General features: G+C 40.1%; 1 protein-coding gene across 10 annotated transcripts in view; it reads right to left on the reverse strand.

Annotated features, from left to right (window-relative positions):
* The window catches only part of PIEZO2 (piezo type mechanosensitive ion channel component 2), a 213,815-nt gene that overhangs the window by 110,922 nt on the left and 90,847 nt on the right, over window positions 1-12,046 (reverse strand). For all 10 annotated transcript variants that reach the window (XM_083449976.1, XM_083449981.1, XM_083449984.1 and 7 more), the window contains exon 4: window positions 2,229-2,271. In XM_083449976.1, coding sequence (XP_083306102.1) covers window positions 2,229-2,271 — 43 coding nt within the window. The remainder of the gene's footprint in view (window positions 1-2,228; window positions 2,272-12,046) is intronic.

Below are 12,046 nucleotides of genomic sequence, written 5' to 3' on the forward strand. Positions count from 1 at the left end.
TATATGTATATATTTGTCTGTATGAGTGCTTCACATGTCCCTTTTAATTATCCTATGATTATGCAGCATCTCTAACAGTGAGTAGTCTTATGACTCATCTGTGTATAAACTTGCCAGAACATCACTAAATCAGTTTAGAAACATCTTAATTTAAACAAGGGAAGCCAGTTGTACACGTCACCAGCTATGATCCTAAATAAACAAGTGTGAAGACGCACTGAGGTCTGTGTACTACTTTCAGCAACCCATACACTCTAAATATGTGATGTCCTGTGACGCTGTTGTGCTTTACTTGCTATACAAAAATAACCAGATCCACTATTTTATTATGCTAAAAGTCACAGGCGTTTTAGCTTGATTGTATATGTTTCATACAAAATATAGAGAAAATATGGTGAAATATAATACTATAAGCTTTCAAGTTCTCCAGAGCTCTTCATCAGACTAGATGGTAAATTTGGACTAGATGTAGCAATCCAGCATCAGTTAACATACATTACATAAATTTATTTGTATGCCGCCTTTCAACAGTTCAAGCCATGCTCAAGGCAGCTTACATAATGAAAAAACACATAACTACAAAATAACAAAAGTAGCTATGAGTAGTAAATACAAAATACATTGTATTTACTGAACAATTTCCACATAGATCACAGCAAAAGATACAAAAAAAGAGAAAAACTCCAACAGCAACAAGAGCAACAACTCCCTCCCCAACAACACCTCAGCAGCCTCAGGCCCCACCATCCCATGATCAGGTGTAAAAAGGCCAGAACTTAATGGGATGCTCAATTCTCATTTCCAATAGAAGAGCCAGTCTTCTTAAGCACCACCTTAAGTCAGGGCCAGCATCAAGGAACTGGGCTCACACCCATGCTACACATTGACCAGAGCCCCCAGACCTGCTATTCCTCTTTCACCATTACAACCTACTAGTTTGCTGCCTTTCATTCTGGTCCTGACAATGGTGAAGAAATAAACAAAAAGTATTGGCAGATGCCGCTAACTGCTTGTTCATTGGCTTGCTTCCTGGCAACCAAACAAAAGGTAGCACTGTGGTAGAGGGGCCCTCCAAAACCTAGACTCGCACAAAATCTAGAAATGTTGTGCTTCCAGAGATGGGAGACAAGCAATTGATTATTCCACCTTCCCAATAGGTCTTGGGGCAACCAGAAACTTGCAGAGCATCTGGCAGAGTCTAATTTGAATACCTGCTAACTCCTCCCACATCCCATCTTCAAACTCTTAGCAGATACAGACACAACAGTCTGCGTGTCATTTTCACACATACATTTTTAATTTTAGGTCATACAGTGACATAAGTTTGGGTCTCTTAAAATTTATATCTGACTTCAGGAGCGGGAGAAAGAGAAGTCAAACATTTACAATTTTAGGTACATACTTGCATGCCATAAACTAGTCTGAAGCAATATTTGTGTTGAATTGGATTATCACTGCATTTCAGGAGTGCACTCAGGGCCAACGAGATGTAAATTTCAAAGAGTGATTAGCAAATTCCATTTTTTATTTTATAATTAAATGCCAGGCATAGGGGGCAGATGTGGGGAAGGGAAGTTTAAGCTCTACTGGCACCAAGAAAATTCATGTAAGAGATTCTGTTAAGAGTGATTACTATTACAGTACATTGTGTTACAGTCATCTTTTACTGTCTCATAAATCAATACATATACAACCTTCATTTAAATCTATGAAACCTAGGTACCTTCCATTTAACTGAAATGCTCTTTACCCAATACATTTCCTGAATATTAAGCTACTTTGCTCAAGCTACAACATTTTGAAAGATTATCTCATGTGAAATAGAAAATCTAAATGGCCAGTGTTACTATTCTCCAAGGTTAGAAATAACAACAATAGTGTTCAAAATAAGAATGTATTATCTAATTACAAAATGTTAAGCCTCACAACAACTCTGTGATGTAGGTTAGGCTGAGATGCGGAGACTGGCCCAAGATCACCCAGTGAGCTCCATGGCTGAGCGGGGATTTATACCTTGGTTTACAAAGTCCAAGCCTGACATGCTAATCACTACACCACGCTGGTTCCAAATGTGTGTGAATATAATGAAATATTCAAATATTACAAATAGTATCAAGAGTAAATCTCAGTTGCTGAACATGAGCATTTGCTAACTTTTCTATTTATTCTCTCTCTCCATTTCAAAATTCGGTTTTGTATACAATAGAACACCAACACCCAATGCTTACCTTTCAAATCCAATTTGCCGGAGTGTTTTTTCCCAGGTCAAGCCTATAGAAAAACATAAAGGGGATTCATTAACATCCATTTTCATTTTTCATTTAATTGTTTTCCATTCATTTATTACCGTTATTTGGCAACTGAACCTTCAGCCTGATACTTATGCCACAGTTGCTAGAATGAATAGTGTACAGTACTAGTCCTCAAGTGGCTTGGTAGCTGGAAAAGCCAAGGCGCATTCAGTGATAGGCCCCATGCCCATCCAGTTTAATCAGTATCACCATAGGCATAGGAAAGAGCCACAGCATGGGCTTCTCTTGCTTAATCCTGGGCTTCTCATTTTATCCACGTGGTACAGGAGCAACACCCATAGCACTGTAGAAGCAGGAACACGGGGTTCTGTGGTAAACAGCCCAAATTACATGCCTTTTCAATATACCAGTTTACAGTATGGTAACCCAACAGCACAGCAGGAGGACACTATTCCACCAATTTTTATTCAACAAGCTGTGGCGTCACTGCTCAAACACAAATGAGTACCCTTGCATTTTGAATTCATCCATTTTTCATTTAACACCCCTGGCTTCCACTTGTTTTCCTAATAGGAGCTCTCTTACATTCATACCAACTTACTAGCAACCTTTTACAGTGAAATTTTATGCAATGCAGGTTTACTGGGAAGTTAAATTCTACTGTGTTCAATAGGGATTATTTCCTAGTACAGGAGTGGCTAAGCCCCCGCCCCCCAAATTTGGAAGCCTGATCTAGCTTCCAAATGATATTTCCCAGACTTCCCAAATTCCACTGGTTTTGGTAGAAGCATCAAAAAGAAAGAAGAAGAAGAAGAAGAAGAAGAAGAAGAAGAAGAAGAAATAAGGCAGACACATAGCCCAGCACACTGATGGGGATGCAAATCACCCCTTCTCTAAATTATTGGACCAAACATTTAACAAGCCAGAAGTGGGTGATAACGTCCACTTCAGCAGATATGCACAGAGATGCTGCGGACAGGAATGTGGCTGTGTGCAAGAGCGTGGAATGGCCACACTCACCACTGGCTGGCAGGTTAGCTATACTCCTGCTCCATAAGGATTATAGCCTTATACACCCTTGGAGCTGGGTATATGGATAGATGTGGTTCATTTTGCTTTGGTAATATTATAACAAATGAGTTAAGTCCAATGTTAGGATAACTGTGGAACAAGTCCCGAGACAACGAAACTGAAAAAACCCATATGTTTTACTAGTAGTCTAGTAAGAACAGATGTAACTTTCCTGCCCTCCATGTTTAATTCGAATATATATTTTAGGTTATAGGTTATTTTTCTGATTGGGAAAATAGAAATTTTACATTCACATACTTTCCCACCCATGAAGAAATAAGAGCATGAGCAGATGACTGCTTCTCCTCCCTCTCACCCCAAGATTCAAAAGATTTCAGGTAAAATATTTTGTACTAACTACAACTGGAAATAACATCAAGTTAAAGAAACTTTGCATAGGAGTCTAAAAATAATAATAGGAAAATGAACACACTTTTAACATTACACAAACTAAAATATAAGGGGGGATAAGGGTTTTTTAGGAATTACCATTTTACTGCATTTGGTCCATTACAATGTTCTCAACTGGTTATAGCATACAGGAAGTCCATTACAAAATGATGTATCACAGGTATGTTACTCAAGCCAATTTTTTAAAAAAGCAAGATGTTTGTCAGAGATAGAATCAAGTTCTAGAATTGCTAAGCAGAATATTGCCGTTTCAGTGAGTATAAAATCCTGCTCAAAGTATGCTGGCTGTTGGGCCGTAATAATAAACATCATTCAATCCTGCTCAAATTTACTGTTTCAAACTGTTGTTTATCAAGCAACTGGGGTTAACTTTAGAATGGTTCCTCTGACTGTCTTAATTAATTATGTGGAGGATAATTGCTGGCCTTCTACTTGACTGCAAAAGATTGCACATGCAAGACTTTGTAAATCTGCAGTCTTGCTTAAGGGATATCTAATTTAAATATTAGATACAGTCAACAGATAAGATCTATTGCAGGGACAAAATTAGATAGCTGACATCGATGGTTGAGAAATGGAATACAACATTGGAATAGAACCTATAATGCTATTATGACTAATAGACATATTTGTCTATATTAATGACATATTAATAAGAAAATATTTTAAATAATCAGTAATCAAAAGAGAGTGCAGCAAGGATAATCATATCACAAGAAGATAACCTGGTTTCAGTTAATGCTGGAAAATAAACATGCCTCATATATAATGAGAATGTTGGTGCTCGTAATTTTCTGCAGTATGTGCAAATTGGTGTTCATAATATTCTACAGCATGCACAATTATAAATGAAAAAATACGAACCCTCAAATGAAAATGATTAGACCCAACATAGTTTCTCTGAAGAGTAGGGTGCTTCAGTTTAAACATGTTCCCTCAATCTATCATTTTACAGTGGATCTTCAGGGTCTCATTTTTCTTCATTTTTACCCTGGTGCCCTCCATTCTTTCTTTTTCTCAATTACATTTAATCTAAAACTCTGCATGCATGCATCTGCCCAACTGATGACTAATCTGAGGTTGATCCAAAACAGTGGGTTGCATGAGGTGAAGGTTAAGATGCCATGCCCTTCACCCCGCCCCCAATTCCATATACTGGACTGTACTAGCAACTAAATCTTAATTTGATAGTGGGACAGCATCATCCAACACACCTGGGAGCAGCAGGCAAGCTTAAACGGCCACATAGCACAGGGCATGTGTCACCCATAGCTCTGTTGCCCAATACCTCCTTGCTGCTCACCACCATTTACTGCCTAATGCAGCTGCCCCACTCTGCTTAATGGCTAGATCAGCCCTGACCAATGACGTTGGATGTGACAACAGCATCACCTATTTGGGGGGGTGGACACATGGAGTCGATACCCCAGCCAGGCTGTCAATCAACCTGGGAAAAGTGTCAAGGTTTGTACCACTGCATTTGCACAACCTGATTTAGCAGGCATGCATTCAGGGGATTGATGCACATAACACTGCATGCGTATGTCCGATGCAGACAAGGTATCTGTTTGCAGAAATCTGCATCCACGTGTATCAATGGTCAGGGTTGATGGAAGCTGGGAGTCCAGCACCATCTGGATGGCCAAAAGTTCCCTACCCTCAAGGAGTATATCTCTCTCTGCTCCATTCCCAGCTCCAAATTAAAGGAATAACCTTGAGAGAATGTTGCTAACAAGCTGCAGAACATTGATTTTTAAAAATCCTGAAGAAAGCTAAACTTTGGTTAAACTTTCCTGTATACTTTTCAAATAACAAATCATTTTGGGCCTCCTCCAGTCAACATCTCTGCTTTAACTCTTGCCATTTTCTCTATAGACATTTAGAGTTTTTATTTTGATGGTCATTGGTTTAACTTTTCACTTCAAGCTGCTCATATAGTAGCATGATATCATCAATTGTTAGGTTGCTGTACTTAAAATATAAGGTTCCTATGATTAAAATTTTGTTTCAGGAACTTGCTGCAGACTGTTTAGCTGCTAAATAATTCCCATCTGTTTTCCATGTTTCTGTTTTGCATTAAGTTGGGCATTATATATTGACAAAGAGAGGCTAAATCACATAAGATTTCAGGAGTTACTAGATATACTAAGTATATACTATCTCAGTATATACTTAGTATATATAGCTACAATTGAGTAATAGCACTTGATATAATGCCTACTTTCCAAAATATATCCGGCGCAGCACTTTTTTGCTAATATATATTTACCACATTGGCAGCCAAAACAGACCATATAACTCCAGACCACGCACATGACAGTCTTCCATTGTAGTAGCCACAGTGAAAATTTTTAAAACACCCAGAAAAAACAGTTGTTAATGATACCACGAAACCTTAAACAACAAAGACAGGAGCAGCTGATGATAAGAAAAATAGCAAGGGATCTGCGTATTTAAAGTATTTTAGCCAACAAGCTAAATGTCTGCCAGAACAAAAATGTCTTGATAAAATGATGAAATATTAAGATCAGAATGGATCATAACTTCTATTAGTATACAACAAACAACATTAACCACAGCCAAGCACATTAAACTGCCTAGGAATCTCATCCTGTATGTGCTTGTCAAGGGGGGAAAGTTTTATTGCTGTTATATCAGTAGAATATCTGGAGAGTGCACAAGTGAATAGATAAATTAACAGACATATCTAAAATTATCTAGGAATTTCATCTTGCATGCACCTTAACAGCCAGGAAAAAAACAATTTCGAGTGTCTTCCACATTTCATGAGACTTGAAGAAGAAATTAAATGGCAAAAGCCAAACCTTTAAACAGATCCATCTCCTAACAATTACCCAACCTTCTAGCATGATACTAATCCTTTCTGGGGATGAGGAACCTCTAACCTTTCAGATGTTGTTGGACTTCCAAATGCCATCAGCCACCACCAGTTCAGCAACATCTGGAAGATAACAGGTTCTCCACTCCTGATTTTGAAAATATCATGTCTGCCTATGCATCTGGGAATGGTGAATACCTCAGTACATTTTGAAATGCTACACAGAACTCAACTGGTACAGAGGAAAAATACTGCTGGTATGGGTAACAGATGAAATCTGGAAGTGCAATCCTGACATATTATTAGTGAATACATTTAAATTGAGCATTTCAATGGAAACACAGGAAATGCATCCAATCTCTTACACAGAGCCTGTTAAATCATCAGACTTCTGCATGAAAAGATGCAAGAAAGATAAAGATACCACTAGCTTGAAATAAAGGGGGGAGTTCTTGAATAAAAGCAAAGAAAGGGGGAAAAAGCATAGCCTTATTTGAACTAGTATAGGAACTAGATTGCCAGAAGCAGACATATAAGAAGTTTTAAAACTAACTTCTGGAACATAAGAAAACAGATACCAATAAGAATTGTAATACCAATGAGAAACTGTAAACACTTAAATTTGCACTACTTCAGAAAGGAACTGAAATTAGTGGAGAGGCTAGCCAAAATGAAGAGGGAATGACACCATTTTCTGTAACTAAAATTAATTTGCCAACTTAATAAAATGTCAGCTGATGTAGAACAAGTATAACTATTCCATTTTCAAATCAGTCAGTGTAATACAGGGTTAATATACCATTGCCTACATGGCTGTGCGAAGGGACGCAGGTGGCGCTGTGGGTTAAACCACAGAACCTAGGACTTGCCGATCAGAAGGTCAGCGGTTAGAATCCCTGTGATGGGGTGAGCTCCCATTGCTCGGTCCCTGCTCCTGCCAACCTAGCAGTTCGAAAGCACGTCAAAGTGCAAGTAGATAAATAGGTACCACTCTGGCGGGAAGGTAAACGGTGTTTCTGTGTGCCATTCTGGTTCACCAGAAGCGGCTTAGTCATGCTGGCCACATGACCCTCGGCCAATAAAGCGAGATGAGCGCTACAACCCCAGAGTCAGCTACGACTGGACCTAATGGTCAGGGGTCCCTTTACCTTTTACATGGTTGTGAATAACCATAGTGGGATGACTTCCTTTTGTTATAAACCTCTGGGTCATCAGGTTGGCTACTTTAAGAATAGGCAGTTCTCTTGACTGCGAGCATGAAGATCATGAGGACTGTCATGGTAACAATTAGAACAATGAATAATGAATGCATTCAGTAGTGAAGAAAAGCATGGATAATGAACTACTGGTACATACTGTCAGGAGTTCAGCCTACACTCGAGTAGGACTCTGGCAGAGACACATGCCTGACTGGCATGTTCCCTCCCTCCTGGTCGATCATTCGGGAGTTTCATAAGCTTTCTTCAGCCCGAACACCACAACAACCGATGCCAACCGACAACGGCACACTTAGGGATCCGCAGAGTTTGCGCAACTTGTGTGACAGACCTCAGCAACTCAGCATTTTGGCTAATCTACTTTATTTACATATAAACACACACGGAGCACTGCAACATGGCTCCCTCTCTCTCTAGCATCAGACATCAAAGAGAAAAAGAACAAAGGACAATAGTCCCACATCACGAAACACAGTAACACAAACATCCTGTTTCCGTCACTTCCCACTCTGTGGTGTCAAAACACATGAAGAAAGTATGCAGAGCTTATGGGGAATGGTTTGGATATCAAATATTCTCTCTTCATATTAGGGTTTTGAACACTATTTCCATTGTACTCTCTGGTTAAAATTTGGCAATACCTCCTGAAATGAATACAACTTCTCAGGTTTTAGCTAATGCCAGCCACAACCCATTAAAATGTATTTCATATTGTTTAAAATATTGACTATATATCTCTAAATGATAGTGTTTCAGCATGCACTGGGAAAATCAGAGGCATAAACTTTTAAGAGTATATATTTTAAGCAAATCGGTCTCTATAAAACAATGGGTCATACAACCCTTTTCCTGCCTTATTTGCTGCACAACTAGTGTAGACATACACTAACAGGTAAAGCAGCAAGCTGACTCAGATAAGTGAAGCAGAACTGTCCTGTCTTGGTCACCCCTAAAACCTCATTGTAAAAGTATTTCCTGTTGCAATGGTATTCCACCTGAGTCCTGGCCTACACTGATGTGACAGTCTTTAATCAGCCTTAACTCCCACAAACCCCAGCCAGCACAGAGTCAATCCATTGGTCAGATGTAGCCCAATAGTTTATCCATATTTAGTCATTCCCAGGTGGGTGCTCCCTTAAAGTTACTGGACTACAACTCCCATCATCACTGAAGATTTGCCATGCTGGCTGCTGCTGATGGGAGTTTTAGTCCAAAGCACCTGGGGGGCATCAGGTTAGGGGGTGGCTAGTGTGTACTGTCCATATGTTTGTGAAATATCCCTGAAATAACACAAACAACTCATGCACTGGATATACAATCCTATGCCCCTTTTCTAATTTAGGCAACACTTGCACATTTCTCCAAATGAACATTAGCAACAGAGAAACATTAACTTTTCTCTAAAGTCCCTCAAAACGTCTATAAAAACACTAACAAATGCCACCCACCCTCATGTTTCAAGTAGCCTGCCATTCTTCCCATTTAGCAAAGAGAATACATAGCAAGGCTCAAAACAGGAAGACTTAAAGGCAGTGTGACCTTTATAATTATCAAAACTTCAGTAAGCTGTGCATTGCCATGCCTCTTCACAAGCATTCAAGAGAAAGTGGTGGTACACTGCGTGAAATCATAAAGTTATTCTTCCATGGAAACTTGACAGGAGGTTGTCAGGTTTTATTTATTAAGTTTATATCCTGCCCTTCCTCCCAGAAGAGCACACGGCAAAGATAAGACATCTGCCTCACCTCCTCACCTCAGCCCCTCTACTCCCACTCTTACAAGATATGGATGTTAATGGCTGCATTGGGTCAAAGAGATACATAACTCTAGACCAAATTTTCTTTAAAAATGTCATACCTCTGTGACATTCCTCTCACTGGGGTCAGAAACAAACCAAATAAACTTTCCCAGCCCCATGCACTGGTGGCTGCTCAGGCATCACCCCAGATGACATTTATATAGCACAATTAATGTCACATCTAGTTAGACCCTATGACTTGCAAATACTGAATTAGGATGCACTGGCAAAGCCTGGAATACATGCAGATTAAGCATTTATAATTCAGAAGTTACTAGGACCATGATCGTCGTAAGGGAGAAGAAGAAAGGGAGGGAGGAGGCAGCTATCAGGTTAAAAGAAAAAGAGAACTTTCAAATTGCTGGACCATTTATTGAAACACTTGGGGAACTGCTGTTTTATAGGCTGAAGTGCTTTTGGCAGGTTTATTTCTTTACATATAGATGGATTTTGCATCAGGAGTTGGAAATTGCAAGAGCACCAATTCCCTTTTCATAATGCAAACTTTACAGCTCATAAACTATTGGTAGATTTATAACAGAGGGGCTCTCTTTGGAATGTCTACTGCATCCTGTTCTCCTGGGATGATTTTAGTAATATTTTTAATGGAAAGAAAAAGTCCTATGAACCTACAGAAGCCAGTCTCATATGAAAGACAGTACATTTGAGACCCAATACAGACATTATCAATCAGGGATCAACAAAAAGCACAAGGGTGGCCCAGTTTTTCCAAGGAAATATTTAATATACGTGTGAAAAACACACTTGTGGGAGCAGAAAATGAGTCACATTTCTGCTGCAGACCCTCTAGCATTTTGCAAGCTACTGCAGTCCAGTGAAAGAGAATCTTTACCACAGTGGCTGATTTTTGGATCATATAAGCAAGCTGAGTAATTGGACAAATAATAACCAATGTTGAATGCAGTCACTTCTGTATAAGCCATCACTGCAAAATGCAACAAAACCAATACAATACGGGAAACTACACTGAAGGATAAAAATAGTATTTTTTTCTCAGTTTCCATTGTTATAGGTTATAACTACACTTAAATTGTGGTAATCTGCAAGCAGAACTACAGTTGTTTCATATCCCCTCTCTGTGATCCAGATAACGGATACTTGCAAATAACCTCCACTGAAATAATCAAGACTCACTTCCAAGAGCCTTCCGCTGATGCTTTCACACAATGTCTCTCTTCCTGCTGTCTGATGACAGGTCCCCACAATCTTATTGAAAAATTCTAACTTTTCAGCTCAGCTGCCCAGTGGCTTTTGATGCCATTGCCGCTTGTGAGATGAGCATTGGGGCCAATGTTTTACATTGATTCTGGTTCTGTCTCTAGGGATGGTTTCAGAGATTAACACTGAGTGTTAATCAGTGTTAATCTCTTGGTCCTCTGGCAGTTGTGCTGTGGAGTGCCACAAAGACCATCTTGTCTCCAATGTTATTTAACATCTATATGAAGCTGCAAAATGCAGCAGCTTGACTGCTCACTGATGGCAGAAGGAAGAAAAGTGGGGGGCCCTATCCAACCCATGTACGAAGCATGCATCAGCCTGAATATTAAGTCACTGTTAAAAGAGCTTTACTGGCTGCCAATTAGCTACTGGGCAAAATTCAAGGAACTAGCACTGGTGTACAATCCTAATAGAGTTTGGGATTAGGATACCTTAAATATTATCTCATCCTTTATATAGTTGACCAATCCCTGCAATGTGCAGCAGAGGGCTGCCTACAGGAGGTCCATTCTGCATGGTATTGGAACCAGGTCTTTAGTGTGGTGGCATCTAGCCTTTGGAACCCCCGCCCATTAAATATTAGGTAGTAAAGGTAAAGGTACCCCTGCCCATACGGGCCAGTCTTGCCAGACTCTAGGGTTGTGCGCTCATCTCACTCTATAGGCCGGGAGCCAGCGCTGTCCGCAGACACTTCCGGGTCACATGGCCAGCGTGACAAGCTGCATCTGGCGAGCCAGCGCAGCACACGGAAACGCCGTTTACCTTCCCGCCAGTAAGCGGTCCCTATTTATCTACTTGCACCCGAGGGTGCTTTCGAACTGCTAGGTTGGCAGGCGCTGGGACCGAACGACGGGAGCGCACCCCGCCGCAGGGATTCGAACCACCGACCTTTCGATCGGCAAGTCCTAGGTGCTGAGGCTTTAACCCACAGCGCCACCCGCATCCCAAAAATTGTTCTATCCTTATTGTCTTTCCAGTGCCTGTTAAATAAATTTGTCTTTCAACAAGCCTTCTAAGTAGAGATTTTTATCCCAGTCAATATCTGAATGTGTTTGAAATTTGACATGGTGCAGAATGCTGCAGCCAGATTGTCAAGAGGGGTATCTGGACACACACACACACACCAGTTGTGATGATGGAACTGCGCTGACTGGAGATGAACTGCTGGGTCATGTTCAATTATCTTGTTACTAAGACAGTAACTAAGGACTAAGGTACT

This window comes from Podarcis tiliguerta, assembly GCF_965153285.1.
Source record: "Podarcis tiliguerta genome assembly, chromosome: 7".
NCBI classification, from domain to species: domain Eukaryota; kingdom Metazoa; phylum Chordata; class Lepidosauria; order Squamata; family Lacertidae; genus Podarcis; species Podarcis tiliguerta.